Source organism: Plasmodium inui (genome assembly GCF_000524495.1).
Source record: "Plasmodium inui San Antonio 1 unplaced genomic scaffold supercont1.15, whole genome shotgun sequence".
NCBI lineage: Eukaryota > Apicomplexa > Aconoidasida > Haemosporida > Plasmodiidae > Plasmodium > Plasmodium inui.
This window is the reverse complement of record NW_008481849.1, coordinates 579,874-595,664: the sequence shown is the minus strand read 5'-3', so window position 1 is coordinate 595,664 and position 15,791 is coordinate 579,874. Positions and strand designations below refer to the sequence as shown.

The 15,791-nt window shown below is 43.7% G+C and overlaps 4 protein-coding genes across 4 annotated transcripts; 2 read left to right on the top strand and 2 right to left on the bottom strand.

Annotated features, from left to right (window-relative positions):
• Positions 1-2,921: 2,921 nt before the first annotated feature.
• C922_03593 (hypothetical protein) lies at positions 2,922-4,443 on the top strand (the record flags this gene model as incomplete). The annotated part of the gene is made up of 7 exons (XM_008819185.1): positions 2,922-3,076; positions 3,239-3,294; positions 3,531-3,556; positions 3,672-3,733; positions 3,874-3,967; positions 4,136-4,184; positions 4,325-4,443. The coding sequence occupies 7 exons, from the start codon at positions 2,922-2,924 to the stop codon at positions 4,441-4,443; spliced, it is 561 nt and encodes a 186-aa protein (XP_008817407.1).
• Positions 4,444-5,002: 559 nt separating this feature from the next.
• On the bottom strand, positions 5,003-7,411 carry C922_03592 (queuine tRNA-ribosyltransferase; the record flags this gene model as incomplete). Its single annotated transcript, XM_008819184.1, has 3 exons — positions 5,003-6,812; positions 7,002-7,034; positions 7,203-7,411. 3 exons carry the CDS (start codon positions 7,409-7,411, stop codon positions 5,003-5,005), a joined length of 2,052 nt encoding a protein of 683 aa, XP_008817406.1.
• A 1,657-nt stretch (positions 7,412-9,068) lies between these two features.
• On the top strand, positions 9,069-10,685 carry C922_03591 (hypothetical protein; the record flags this gene model as incomplete). Its single annotated transcript, XM_008819183.1, has 1 exon — positions 9,069-10,685. The coding sequence occupies one exon, from the start codon at positions 9,069-9,071 to the stop codon at positions 10,683-10,685; it is 1,617 nt and encodes a 538-aa protein (XP_008817405.1).
• A 1,390-nt stretch (positions 10,686-12,075) lies between these two features.
• Positions 12,076-13,875, bottom strand: C922_03590 (hypothetical protein; the record flags this gene model as incomplete). The annotated part of the gene is made up of 1 exon (XM_008819182.1): positions 12,076-13,875. The coding sequence occupies one exon, from the start codon at positions 13,873-13,875 to the stop codon at positions 12,076-12,078; it is 1,800 nt and encodes a 599-aa protein (XP_008817404.1).
• Between the last annotated feature and the right edge of the window lie 1,916 nt (positions 13,876-15,791).

Below are 15,791 nucleotides of genomic sequence, written 5' to 3'. Positions count from 1 at the left end.
AGGCTCTAGCTGTTTGCATGGTTCATGTATCCTATACTTATGAAACTCTTCTCGGATTATCTACATTCACCACAGTCGTATGAGCACCGTCGGAATGTAACATCTATGTATACGTGATATATTTTGCCCAGTGGGTGTTCTTGTTTTACTAGGTCATTATCATGGTGGTCCCTGTTGTATAGGTGCTTGCTGCCACCTTTTATATGAGGTTTCTAAACCTTCGTGCCTTAGACTCAGCAATTCCTTTTTTCTTTTGTGGACATTCCAGGATAATCCTGTTTATATCTGCTACTTATGGGGACGCTATTATATTCCTTTCGTTTAAATAGTTTCCTATGTGGCTGTTCAAGTACAAGTTCATGTTTTGTTAAACCTATTGTTGTTTTCATTCATGAAGGGGAATGATTAATTTCTGTATCCACACTTTCGTAGTTAATGCTTCATTCGTAACTACACACGATTCGTCCTTATTCCTACTCCCTCTCTCTTCTATGGCACTCCTGTGCTGACGTGTTATTGGTATTTTCGTGTATTACATAATTGGATATTTGCTTCTGCTAGTGCTCCATAGATCCCTGGAACCAAATACTTTGAACGTACTGTCCGATACGTACGCGTGGTTTTGAAACGGAATTGTCGCATAGACTTCTTTGCCCCTGTATTAGGGAAGTACATAGTTTCCTGTATCATTCTTCGTTTAGGGACACCACATTTTTCTTGAGACATTATTGTCCCCTTTCGTGTTCGTCCTATAAAAGATGGAAGTAATTTTTGTCTTTCGTCATATGAAGAATGTACTGGTGTGTATCTTCCGAAATGTGCGGCAGGTGTTTTTGTATATACAGATTACTGCTTTTGTGTGCATCGTCCCTGATTAAGTTGTTCTGTTAGATAATTTCACATGCTACACTGCCATCTCTCATAGATCTCTGCAGGAGTATTTGGAGAAGATCGTGGGTGGTCACTTTCGACTCTTTCTTTTTGCATTGATTTACAATTTCCGTATGTATATATGCAATCCTTCTTTGGGGCATTTTTCTTTTCTTTTTTTTGATACATGTTGCAATATTCAACATGTGATTCATTGATGTGTATTGATTACAGCGTGGAAATATCCTTGGGCTGTGTAAACCCAAGTAACAGGGAAGGCTTTTTGGAAATACATAATTGCCTCGAATTAAACACTAATTGTGGAAGACACTTCTGCTAGGTATTCAATTAATAATTAACTGAACGAGTAAATCCCTATATTTTATGAGGACAGGAGTGTTATTGAGCTTAATTTGATATTCCCTCAGAGAATATATCCCTTTGGATACTGAGGTTTAGAATAAGGTGCACATTTTATGCCAGTCTTAACAGAATCGTTAACTTTAGCACTATGTGGAATTTGTATTGCTCAAAGGGGAGATCAATTTTGAATAAAGAGATTGACTAAATGGAATTAAGTGTCAATAGTAAGCGTTAAGCATTCTTCGCCGTGCAATAGAATGTTTGAAAGTCAAAATATCGCAGTGACTATATTTCTTTGTTCGTCTGGTACACTCCTGCCACCTATTCGCTAATGGAAATGTACTGACGGGGTCTGATTAGTTTGGACAAAAATATCGCATACTGTGGGCAGAATCTAACAAGAAGGAGAAGAAAAAAATATGAGTATTACACCTGTATGTGAGGAAGATAATGTAAAATCCAATAAAACTATGTGAATCGGAAACGAACTGAGTTCAATAAAAAATGAGTATAATGATTATGCACTAACTCATTGTCATATCCCCTGAATATATAGGAAGGGACGAGGGCACAGACATAATGACGAAGCTGCTGTGGTGACAATAATATATTACAACGAAAACATCATGAAATTTGAGAAAAATTTGCAGTATTGAATTATGAATAAAAAACTAAGAATAACACAGAGGCATCAGTGTAACGACATCTTCCATTTTGAATATCATTAATTATAGTAAATTAGAAAGCAACATAGAACATTCCTCATTTGCAGGCTCTAAGCGAATTTACAATTCTGTGTCTTAACTGAACGTGCATCAATTTCGAGAAGCATAAGTAGCATCTTGGTGTAACACATAGCGGTAATATACATGTCCCTTTACATTGTTATCATTTATGGATAACACCCTATACATTCTTGAGCTGTTTACAGCTTAGCATGGAACATATATATATAGATGTAGATAAATGCATATATCCCCTTCTTAAGAGGCATCACCCATGCGTATAGAAACTTTTTCGTATCTCGGCTTTATGCATGCGTGCATAGCGAGCACTGTGAGCGCGGGCGCACGCCTAATGGAACAGGTCGGGGCGCTTTCCCTTTTCCATGTCGGCAAATCGGGATAGATATTTCCTGGAAAAAAAAAAACACGGAAGAGTTGCATTTTGTTTCCAAGTTCATTTTAAAAATTGTAAATAGTTACGCGAATTGCTCGGGAAAAAGCATACAAAGTTGGATGCAAGAAAAGAGATCGTCAACCAGCTGAGCTCGCAAAAAGAATTCAGAAAAACCGCGAACGAAAGAATAAACAAATTGAACCCCTCTCTCCATGCAAGCATGTATTTATATGCCTACTTATGTTTATGTATATATATGTATGTTTGTACGTATGTATACCCGACCATCCGCTCGGTTTTTCCCTTCTGTGCCTTCGCCACAAACAGCAAGTACAACTACTGCTCCTACAAAGTGCTACAGTTTGACTTCTTCACCGACATATGCTAGCCCTGCCGCTGCTAACATGGTAGTATAGTACCAGTTTGATGTTACCGTTAACGCTAAGGCCAACTTTGACGTCAGCGTCCATGTTAACGTCTGCGTCCATGTCAACGTTAGTGCCAATCACTTAACAGACTCGAGCCCTTCTTGTCACCCCCCACTTAACGCTCACTTTTTAAATGCCAAAATGGATCAATTTCTGAACCGGCTCGACCACTACAAGCCTGACGACAAAACCAAAGCCTCATGCAGGAAGTATATATTTTTTGTGACCTTTTACACTTTTTTTGTTTTAATCCTACTCATCTACAGCTTCTTCTCGACCAAGCTCTCTATCTATGGGTAAGTCCTTTCCCACAATTGATTTGCCCAATTATTTTTTTAGCTAACCATTTGATGTAGCATTGGGGGGAGCCCCCTCCGCGGAGCAAGTACCCTACCCAGTGGCTCCATGTCGGCGTCGTTTCATCGATCATTTGTGTTTCCATCTTTATTTTATTTCAGGTGGGTGCTTTTCACAAACCTCTATTTCTGCGTCTTCCCCATCTTTTCCTTCATGGGTAAGAGTCAGAAAAAAAAAAAAAAAAAGGGGACAAACATATCATACAGCGCTCATCGACAGGATGAAAATCTCGCGTCAGACAAATGGGGCGGCAAAAATTTAGCGCCTCCTCGCCTTTAAGCTTTCCAATTTTGCCGCATTTTAGGACGCTTCATCTTTCATGTTTAATGTTTCATGTCTATTATTTCATGATTCACGTTGGGAATTTTTTTTTTTCCACCCATTCCTTTGCAGGCAAATCGTACATCCCTTCCCTGTTGGTAACGCCGAAACAGACGCGAAACAAATTAACAAATGTGCCCATACGTCTGTACTCTCCAGCTCCCGCGTGAACGTGTAGGAAACAGTTTGTCTCCCCTCATTTCCCCCTTTCAGAGATTCTACAATTGGATGCTTTTGGTTTCCAGCATAATTTCCATTTACACTATTATCGAGGGGTACTCTTTCCTGGCGCTTCGATGAAGCTTGGCCTGGACATGTTGATTATCCCATCCACGTTCTTTACGTTGACTATTTTGACCATGTCCTCTTTGCACCTCTTGCTCATCCATTCCATAACGGTTTCCCCCCCGCGCAGCATCTTCACCTACAGCGCGAAGGACCTCTCACTGATGATGACCTATGGCGTCCTAACGTGGGTAAACACGGCGCTCTGTTGGAAGACAACCCAGGTGAGCATCGCCCCGCAGGGAGCAGAGGCGGAGCGATGACGCAAAATAGGGACACATGCGCAATGCCATTTTTCTATTCTGTTATTTTGCTACTTTTCATTTTGCTATTTTCTATTTTTCCATTATGCCATTTCTGTATTTTTTATTTTATTCCCCCCCCCTGCGCAGAGCATTTTTGACGGAGTGAGGACGCAGCATAGCCTCTTGGACAATCTGAGTAAGTCTCCCTTCTGCACTCAGCTTGGTGGTGAACGTGCCTCGCTAACCTGTGGACACGAACTCGTGCGCGCCTGGGCTGGTTTCGCGTGTTTTCTTAAACATCCTCATTCGCTTACATTTTGTTCGCCCCCTCGACAGACCCAAAATCGAAAGGCAAAAAGGGAAACAACAGCGACGACAACAAAAAATGGGGACTGAAGAAAAAGTTCTTTGGCAAAGGAAAAACCACGAAAGATTCTCATTACGTGGAGGTCTGAAGACGAGAAGTGCTCACATACCAATACATATAGGCACAATTGCCTTTTTACGCACTTGGGCTATGTTTTTTTTTTTTTTTAAGAAACCGTACCGCCTTAAACGCACCACACTGATTTACCCAACTGCGTAACCTTTTTATGTGATCATTTGTTACGGCGTGTTGCTTCCACTGCGTCCTCTTCCTCGCATGTGCGCCGCCCTGGAAATACATACCGCTGATGCTGCCCATTTTGTCATGCAGTTTTGACATTATTTTATCATGTAATTTGATGCATTGTTTTTTCGCCTCATTTTTTCGCTTCACTTTTCTGCTTCATTTTTTTCGCCTTATACGTAAAAAACCGCGCTGTTACAGATCAATTGGCGAGAACAGAGTCTCTGCAAAGTTTTTAATTTGTTCAGTTGTGGACATGGCGGGGCCGCTTCCGCGGTGGTTATGCAGAAAGGAGGGGCTCTTACATTTTCTCCCTTTCGTGGGGATATCCCCACCAGGAGTAAGAAGCACCCGGGAGTGACGTGCCAAGATATAGGCCCCAAGATATACCCCCATCGGCCCTGTCACCGAACCCATCTCCCCTCAACCTCATCCAAGCGGCCACGCCTGATCCCCTCGCGGATATCCTCCATGAGCCGGTTCATGTAGCACACATTATGTATGGTCAGCAGAGTTCCCAACAAATTATCATTAATTTTGTACAGGTGGTTCAAATACGCCCTGGAATAATTCGCACACGTGTAGCAGGGGCAGTCTTCCTCGAGAGGATTAGGATCCATTTCGTGAATCCTTGATTTTATTTTTATATACTCATTCTTAATACATTTATGCAATTTCTCTTCCACGTCCTTAATCGTTTTAACTGTGCATAGGTAATATCCATGCCTTGCCAGCCTCGTGGGAATGACGCAATCGAACGTGTCAATCCCCTGTCGCACTCCGAAAAATATGTCCTTAATTTGGCCAATCCCCAAGAGGTGCACCGGTTTAGAGCTGCCAACAAGAGTGCTACCAATTCGGTTGGCTTTCCCCGCGGAGCCTTCCTCCCTGACAAACCACATAGTCTTCTCGATGACACTATACATCATCTGCTTGTCCTTCCCTAGGCACCCCCCAATGCAGAGGCCAAAAAAAGGCAAATTGCAAACCACCTGGCAGCTTTTCATTCTCAAGTCCGTGTATATTCCTCCTTGGATTATTCCATAGAGAGCCTGTCTATTGGCTTCCCTTTCTCTCCATTTATCTTTCACTCCGTACTTCTTGTTGTGCAACTCGTTCAGGTAAGAATGGTAATTTGGCATGCTCATAGCTTTTTGAAATTCTAGAAGGCACCTAATGTACCACCTATGTGACCTGTGCATGGACCGCTCCGTATATTCCCTCTCTATGTGATACGGGGTGCATTCGTCTAGCACCACTGCGAAATCGCTCCCCAGGAGGTACTGTGCTTGAATGGAGTTTTCCGGTGTCAGCATGTCCAGAGACCCGTCGTGGTACGACTTGTACAGAGCGCCCTGTTCTCTGATTTTCACGATTATGTCTCCGCGACGGGGCTGCGGGGTTGACGAGGTGGCCATCTTGCTACCGCTGGCAGCGACAGGGGTAGCGGTGCAACCAGCGGCACCCGCGCCACCTGTTCTTCCACTTCTACCTGTTCTTCCAGTGCTCCTCCTAGACTTCCTCTTTATCTCGTCCGAAACGGATCCAAATGCCATGCTGAACAGCTGGTAGCCCCCCGAGTCCGTGAGGACGGGGCCCTGCCAGTTCATGAACTTGTGCAACCCACCCAACTGGAAAATCACGTGGGGCTTGGGATGAATCAACAGGTGGAAAGTGTTAGACAAAATAATTTGGGTTTTACAATCCTTTACAAAGTTTATCGGCGTCGACTTCATGCATCCTTTTGTGGCACAAAAGAGAAAGTTCGGAGTTTCTATTTCCCCCCTTGGTGTTTTTATAATGCCAATTCTACTATGGTTACCCTCCTGTTGTGATTCTTCCAGGACGGTGAAACTAAATCCGGGGTAGTCAAAGCAGGGGTCCACCTGGTGGAGGTCCGAGGAGGACGGGCTGCTCCTCACTTGCCCAACTATGCTACAGTGGCGGTATTGCTTCTGCGTAGGGTTCTTTCTGCAGGGGGTACTTATCCGTATCATCTTTGAACACCTCCCCTTTAGTGCATGCAAAAATGTGACCTTGTTGGTTCCCTTCTGTCCTCCCCGGACGGTATGTCCTCCCACTGGTCCCTTTCCACACAAACGATGCAATGCTTCTATGCCCAGCTTCTCCCGCTTGGTAGTTTTCCCTCCCCCTCCTGTGTAGCTCTTTAGTCCAGGGAATTCCTTCCTCTCATTTTTTATACTTCTCTTCTTGCTGGTGTAGGTAAAAGGTACATTTAAAAACGCGTATACCAAAAGGAGGTTAGATGTTAATCTTTTCATATAATGGGACGAGATTATTTGAGGAGTAAGAAAAACTGCTCCGAATCTGAGTCTGTTGGAACAGAAGGAGAAGAAGATGCTTCACATGGGCGGCTTCCTTTTCCTTTAGAGCTTTTCTCACCGGGGTGGGTAACTCCTGTCTGGATTTCGGTACCTTTAAAAGGGGGTTATATTTAAAACGAGGCCGTCTGCAGCTTATATTGGTGCGCTGGTGTAAAAGAGGGGACCGCCACAACTGCGTTCAGCTTTCTACTCCGAGTGGGCAATGAACAAAAGAGTCGATGCTTTTCCCTGGACCTAACTCTTCTCCGCGTTTTCACACTTCTCCCTGTTTTGACTCTTCTCCTTCAGCACGGAAAGGGCTTCTTCCCGGGAACTCAAGAAAAAGGTGCCTCCTCTTTTTAAGTACACTTGTCGATTTGGCTTAAGACACGTCAGCTCGTGAAGCGTTACATCGCTTAAGTTTTTGTAGTTTAGTTTGTCCACTAGGTCGGCTTCGTTTTTGCCTTTCTCTTTCTTGGCATTCGACATGGTATGGTGTTGCGCAACAGGGAGTTCTCTTGGGGTGCACTTTGGGGGTCCTCACTTCGCCTTTGCGTTGGCGCTGTGTCGTGTTTGCGTTGCCTTCACTCGTCCGTTACTTTATTTCTGTTACCAACTGTTCACACTTTTCTTTTCCCCTCCAGATGGGACTTTTCAAATTGGCGCAATGCACGAACCGGTTGTATCTCCTTCCAGTATGCAATTCACATCTGGGGGGAAATAAATATGACGGCGTAGTTGCCTCCTTTGTCGTTTTCACCTCCGTCCTGTGAACGGTTCACGGGATGCGCAAAAGGATTCATCAAGGAAGTAACATCGGTGGAGTGGAACGCGCGCCGGGATATGCCTCGTGTACCCAGGCAGGAAGAACCAGTTCTGTTCACTTAAGGGTATCAAATGGATGTAGTAAGAACGCACGTAACTTAATGCTCGTCAAGGTGCGCTCCCCTTATATGCCATCTTAGGAAAAAGGGAACTACTCTTTTTTTTTCTTCTTCTTTTCACCCTCCGCGCCCCACCATAATCTTCATTTGCCGAGCATCCTCGTAGCAATTTGTCGCGCCGTATAAATGGGACTTCTTGAAAAGCGGGTATGGATGCCTACTTTATTATCTGCGTTTTTTTTTTTTTTAATCCATTCTTTGTTGTCGTTAAGGGGACATGAACAAGAAAAGCTCCTTCTTCGTAACATGACAACTGCTCACCAAAAAAACTACTCATCCTTTTGTGCCCGCTTTTACCAGTTTAAACTTAATTTTACAAACGCATTAAAAAAAAAGAAAGAAAAATTCTTAACAGTAGGGTATTATACCCCTTTTTTTTTTCTTTTTTTTTTTGTTCCCATTTTTATTAATTTCCCTCCCGCATAATAATTGAGTGAAGGTCACCTGCCCAGTTATACGCCGCTAAACGTATGCGTGAATTGTATGGGCCTAGACGTACGTTTATGTGCATATGTATGCTCCCCGCTTGAGTAGATTTGATGCGTAGCCATTGGTGCGGACGGGTGGAGACCCTTCCTGCTTTTATGCCTGTCGAAAGAGTCACCACTTGAGCGAGAGGCTTGCTTTTTTCTTCCCTTCCCCGTAACGGAATTCCTACCCGGTGATGCTGCCAATTGCCACATTTCGGCACTAAACCGGTCTAAACTAACTGGTGTTTTCTTTTGCCATCCTGAGGGGGGGACAACATTCCCTCGTTGGTTCACTGCGCACCTAGCGAGATAAGTACGTCCTGCATGCGTCCATTTGTGCGTCTGCTTTGCCCCCACTTGTGCGTCTGCTTCGTCCCACTTTGTGCAGCAATTTGTGTTTTAATTAGTCCCACCACTTTTGTTCCCCCGCTTCGTGCCCAATTGGCGGCAGACGGGGCATCCAAACCGAAAAAGGAGAATAGCGAACTAGTACCTCGTCCACTCTTGTGCGGTTTCCGCGCTTGTGCAACTTTCTCCCTTGCCTGGTTTCCACACTCGTGCCGCTCCCGCGCGAACCCCCCAAAATGAAATGCGTTGCCCGTGGGAATAACTGGGCCAACGTTGAAGATCCCCAAATCGGAGTCAGCTAACGAAAGGGGTGAGTCACAGAGCTGTCGCTCTAAAGTGGCCTTCCCCTAGCGCGTCACCGCTCTGCCACCCCCTATTCCAACGATGTTGCCACTGTGCAGACGCCTCCTGCCCCTGCTGCTCCTTCTGTACATTATCCTGACCAGCGTACCATGCGCACGAAGCGAAGATGTTTGTAAAGGCGCAGAGGAAACCTTGAGCAAATTCTGGGATACCATAGACAAGGCAAAGCATGGAGATGTCATCTTAATAAACATAAAAAATTACTACTGCCCAGCATGCAATCGGTACATCGATGTGTGGAATAAACTGGAAGAGGAAATATCAAATTATGAGAGTAATGTCTCTCTGTTTGTGTTTGACTGCTCATGCCACTTGTTTGTACCGTACTGCAGATTTTTTAAGGTTCTTTATTTCCCCACCTTTCGGCTCCTCTACCCAGTGTATGATTACATGGACAGTAAAGGTGCCGAGTATAAATACATAGCTCCCAAAACAGAAATGGCCAATCGACAGTACAACAAAGAGTTGCTTCTTGCCTACAGGGAAGTGGACCGAGTGAATAACCTTGCAGAGTTCCAAAGAATGATTCAGACGCATTTGTGCAAAAATGTTAACTTTAATCACATCGATTTGAAATCCTGTTACGCCGATGTCGCAACAGTGGAAGAGTCCCCTGAGTATGCCATGTTTATATCCTCCACCAATGGGCTCATAGGGGAAATCACAGGAAAAGAAGGTGCTAGTGCAAATCGAATGGTTGTCGAAAGATGGCAGGGGACGACCTTTACTAGGGATGACCTAAAGCACGACATTGTAAGGGGTATGCTGTTCACTTTGAAGAAGCACATTTCATTAGGGTTAGATGTGGACAAATCTACGGTGGAACCTTTTCTCGTTATGATACAGATCGTTTCGGATATGTATCCTGAACTGGCCCAGTGGCTAGGCGACCTTCGTGAGAAGCTGACCTCGCAGAGGTACCCCCTCCGATATGAGCAGTGGTCCAAGGTTGTCGACGAGATTGCAGGGATGGGGGTCAGCACCACGGTTGGAAGCGCCTTTGGGATCGATGCCCGCGCCCCCCTCAGCAATGAAACCGGTCTGGAGAGCCTTCTCGGTGACACCCCCTGGAGCGAGCCTAAATTCAAAGTGTGCGAAGAGAACTCCGTCCTCTGCTCCTACTGGCTGCTCTTCCACAAAATATCGGTGCACTGTCTCATGTGGGACAAGGAAAGGTACCACTTCTACATCAACGCATTAACGGACTACGTAAGAAAGTATCTGAACTGCGAAAGTTGCATACAGCACTTTGTCACCGCACAGGAGTCATGCTACTATGGATTTTGTAACATGCACTCAGCCGAATCATTCGTCATCTTCCTATGGAGAATACACAATGCAGTTACCTTGCGATCTATGTACGAATCGATAATTCAAGAGACACAAGTGCAGGGAGGGCAACCCGAACTCACAGATGGTAAAACGGAAAGGAAGACAAAATTTCTCAACCGAGATCTGGCCTTCCCTCCGGAGAAGCACTGTAAGTTCTGTAGAAGTGGCATTGGCTTTACAAGAATTACTCCACCGTTTATTGCGAATGCGTTGAAACAGAAATCGATTAGTGACGGAGATTTTGATGCCATCGATGGGTTCAGCGTCCAGCAGGTTTTAAACCACCTCGTTAAGGTGTACTCCTAGCGTAGAGAAAAAAAAAAAAAAAAAAAAAAGAGAAAATAACGTTACGTTGTTCACTATGCTATTTGCTATGTTCTTCGCTATGTTCGTTTCGGCTGGCATATGATTGGTGGCGCACCTTGCTTGATGTTCTGCACAGATAGAGAGAGACGACTGCAAAGAAGGAAGTCAGGAATGGCGCCAGTTTGGGAATTCAAACCCATTCACAGAAATGCCGCGCATTTCTGTCATTAGGATTACGCGCAGGGAAGAGTCATCCCTTCTGCCACTCGCTTATATCATTCAAATGAGTTCTTTTTTTTTTTTTTTTTTTTTTTTTTGAGACAGAGTCTCTGTCACCTAGGCTGGAGTGCAGTGGTGTGATCTTGGCTCACTGCAACCTCCTCCTCAGGAAAAGTTCCATCTTTGGGGGGGGACGGGAACGAAAGGACAAGGCGAAAAGGGGAGCAGCGTTTTTTTTTTTTCTTTGTTTTTTTCTTTTTTTTCGTATTTGTGTGTGTCATCTCCGTCACGCCTTTTAGGTGCCCCTCTCCCTCCCCGCGGGATTCGTTTTCCCCTCAAGTGGAAGGAGCAGAAAAGGGGCCCTCTTAAAATGGCTGATTTGTAAATCGGGAAGGACAATGAGGGAATGCACAGGCACGGGCAGTGGTACATCCTGTGGGTCGAAGCGTGTCCATATGTGCCTTACGTACGTATGCACCTACACCCTCTCGCGCGCGTAGGGCCCCCTTTTTTTTGTAAAATACCGACGCCCCCTCGTTGTCATGCAACATCATTTACTTCTGTTTAGGTGTGTATATGTTATCCTTTTTGTGTGACACCCGAATTAACTTCCATCTCCTGTTTTTTTCTTGTATTTTTATGACTCCTCTATAATCCCTATGGACGAAATGATTTTTTCTGTTCATTTGCTAGCTCCCAGAACAACTGGCAAACGTGGCGTACCTACCGAATGTGTATGTTTTTTTTAATCTTTCTTCTTTATATCAAGACAAAAGTAGTTTTTAAGATTGACTATTTTGTGCATGTAAAAAAAAAGGCATGACGAAAAAAAGGGAAAAAAAGAATAACTGTTTTTTTTTTTCTCTCTCCGTTACGAACACGTACGAGGCGTGGCTAATTGGTCATCACGTGGAAAAGGATGAGGGGGAGCAAAAAGAAAAATATGCCACAAGTTGCGCCGCTGCCATGTTGCCGTGTGAAAAAGAGTAGAAAATGGCACCATTCCCCAAAAAGAAAAAAAAAAAGAAGAAAAAAAGAAACTACACAAAACTGCGTAACAATACAGCGGTACAACACAAAAAACAAACAAAGGGAAGAAATGTAGACGCCTAAACGTGTGTACAAAGAGAGCGGCGGAACGTGTAATGGAAAAACTGGCTGTAAATGCAGTCTACTTATTCTGCTTAAATTGAATGTTAAAAGAACCATCATTGTTTGGATTCTTTTGCACTTCAAAATTATCAAGTGACAATCCAACTTTGCCTAGCAACAAATTACCAAAGTCTTTTAATTTCCCCACCATTTCTTCCTTTTCTTTATTTAACTGCTGTTCAGCCAGGTACTTTAATTTTTTCTGTTTCATTTCGTAGTTTGCCAGGAGGGAGGAATCCAAAGATATGGCTTTATTTAAGTCATTCGACGCGTCATTATATTTTTGCAGCTGTTCATATGCATTGCTCCTGCGGAGGTAGGACTTAACAAAGCTCTCATTATAGTTAATAGACTTATTGCAATCTTCCACCACCTGATTCCAGTTGCCTAAATGTGAGTAGCAAGCTGCCCTGTTGGAGTATAGAATGGACTTGGTACTTTTCTCTTTGCATTTTATTAAAGCCTTATTGTAGTAAAAGATGGCCTGTTTGTAGTCGCCCTTTTTGAATAACTCATTTCCTTGGTACTTTATCTCTTCTGTGTTCTGGTCATCTAGGCAGTTGCCATCGGCGTAATTTTCACCATCTTCGTCATCTTCATCACCTTCGTCATCTTCATCATCTCCGTCATCCTCTTCCTCCTCATCATCATAGTCCTCGCTGAGGACGGATGAACTTCTCCCATCGGCAGAGTCCTCACTCCTATCCGAGTCGCCCTCGTTGGAGCTGATGTCCTCCGACTCCTCATCCTCCACGGATGAGCTCAGGTGTGAACTGGAATCCTGATAATGATCTTTACTTATACAGTTATCACTATAGTAATTTCTCACATTGTCATTCGTGTCTTTTCTCATATTATCATTCGTGTCTTTTCTCACATGGCCATTTGTGTCTTTTCTCACATGGGCATTTGTGTCTTTTCTCACACGGTCATTCGTGTCTTCTTTATTCAGTTGTTCTTTCATGTCTTCTGTCTTTGTCCGGCCGTTTGGCTGCTTCGCAAATGTGCAGCTAGGATCTTCCTGGCTGTCCAACTCGAAACTTTCTCTTTTGTCGTTCTCGTTTGTGTTTACATTGTTCGGTTGGCTCTCATGCGTGTTTACTTCGTTGGTTTCCCTGTCCTTCTCGCTTATTTCATCAGTTTCTTTCTTTTTTGCTTTATCATTATAACTATCAGTCGTCTGGTTCCCAGGGTGCGCTTTCGCATAACTGATGCCTGGAAGGCTCTCCATGGTGCTTTCGCTACCCCTCCCACGGCTCATCTCGCCCTCTGTTGCACCTCCCACTTCGGACTTCTCTCTTTCGCTATACTGGCAAATTCGCTCGAGGGATCCCTCCCCTGTTGAGGATTCTCCCATTGGGGCTCCATTCATCTGGCACTTCTCCTCTGTTGCTCCTTCGCCGCACCGTTTGGTGTGTGATTCCCGTTCCTCTTCACACTCTGCATTCGATAAATTATCCCTCACATGGTTCCCCGCGGACCCACCCAAGGCGGAGTCCTTCTCTACACATTCGATGCTTTCAGTTCCCATTTCATCACCCCGTGAAGCAGCACCCAATCTGTTGACATGTGAATGAAAAGAAAAAGACGCAGTGTCCTCCATGCTGCTGATCTTTCTTCTGGAAAGATTCTTATATTGATCTGCCACAGAATGACACTTGTTTTGGTCTTCCGTGTGTGCACTTCCTATTTCAGCCTGTCCTAAAGAGTCACTTTTTTTTTTCTTCTTTTTATTGTCCACAATTCTTAGATATATCCAAGTGCCTATGATGGGGATTAAAAATAGAAAAGCATAAAACAACGTTTCCCCTTTTTGCATTTTCTGTCAAATGTTTTGTGTGCTTTAAAAAGATGGTTATACGAAGGAGAAAGCTGCGCAGTGGTACGATGCCCGCACAGAGGTCAACACACAGCGCAAGAAAAAAGTACACCCCATTGAAACGTATATATATCGTTTAGGTAAAGTCCAACATATGACTTAAACCGCAAAAAGGGGATTTCACATTTTTGTGAGTGGCAAAAAAGAAAAAAAAAACAAGCGAAGTGAATTGAAGTGAATTGATTTGAAGCAAATTAAAGGGAATTAAAGCGATTTGAATAAACAAAGGAATCAATTTTGCAAACACTAGAGAATAAAATTTCACCAACTGTGTGCTCATACGTACGTATGAAATATGCCACGGGCGGTGAAAATTCAACACTCGTCCAGAAAAAAAGAAAAAAAAATGTACACAATTTTCTCCTGGGAATACGCATGTACTCCTATGTGGGTGGGAGCAGGGGCACACATTTACATCATTTTCGAAGCATACTTGTGATAAATCTCCCTACGCAGATATGGTCCGCGTGTGAAAACTTCCCTTTTATCCAGCCCTTTTACCCCTGCGGGAATGTTAGCAGTCCCAGGTGGTACAATATCTGTGTATACCTGCTGAGTGGCAACCGACGGGGGATGAACCAGTGGGGAAATTTAGGCGACGTGGGGGAGAAAAAAAAAAGATAAAAAAAAAGAAAAAAAAAAAAAAAAAAAAAAAAAAAAAAAAAAAAAAAAAAAAAAAAAAAAAAAAGAAAAAAAAAAGGAAAAAAAAAGGAAAAAAAAAAATGGCAGTTTCGCTACTCGCGCAGAGCTTCCTCTTTATTAGCCTCCCTTCAGTGTCTTAACAGAGATGAAAATACTGCCTTTTTTTTGTTTCCAAGGAGTTGCTATCCCGTTAATTAGCTCATTTGGTTTGGTTACGTAGAAGGAAAGCAACATCGCGGCGGGAGAAGAAGAAGATGAAGAAAAACAAGGCGGAAGAACAACAAGGGGGGGAAGCTGCCCACACGATTGCCAAGTAACATGTAGTACCGCTCAAGTGGGGAAAAGCGCAAAAAATTGGAAGAAATTGGAAAAAATTGGCACCAGACTGGTAAAAAAGAACAATCCCAAACGGCAATGAAGCAAAATCGCGCACGGGTCCCCACCAACGTTGTCGGAAAATAAAAATGTTCCTTTTATACTTCCATTCACGGGAACGTCGTTTGTTTTTTTCACTCTGTGGGGTTACATAAAAGTACAAGGCGCTCACGCGTTTGGAACTGCATATGGATGCAAAATATATGACAAACATATGCTTACTCATGTATATGTACCTGCGTGAGACCTGCCGCGTTACCAAAAAACAGAACAAGGGTAGCGTCAATTTTTTGCAGGGGGAAGAAGCAAAATAATAATAGCAGCGCACGCAACATGCGAGTTATTCTATGTAGCAAAGAAATAAACATTGACAAGGGGTTATTTTTATTTTACGGACCCACGCTGCAAAACCAGCTTACGCTTCGCCCTTTGTGGCCTGGCTCCAGTTTAACGCTGCTATGACCAACGATTCGTAGAAGACCCTCTCCAAAGCGCACCAATGTTGGTTGACTTACGAGTGGGAAAAAAAAGGAAATTAAGAAAAGCAAAGGAAAGAAAAGAAAAAACTGAGGCGTGAACAAAAACGAAAGCGAAGTGGAAAAAAGGAAAAAAAACTCATTCAGAGAAGCTTTAACAAAGGGGGGAAGAGTCGCTTATTTGGACTCCATCAGCCATGCGAGGAACTGCACGAGGGTAACACGATACCACCAAATGGGCTGAAAAAAGGGGTCGATTGAACGTTACCTATATGTATACATGCTTATTTGTCCTCCTACGTACGTCCGTTGCGAAAGGCGATCTGGACTTTACCCCATTGTTGTTCTTCCCTGCGCTGGGAA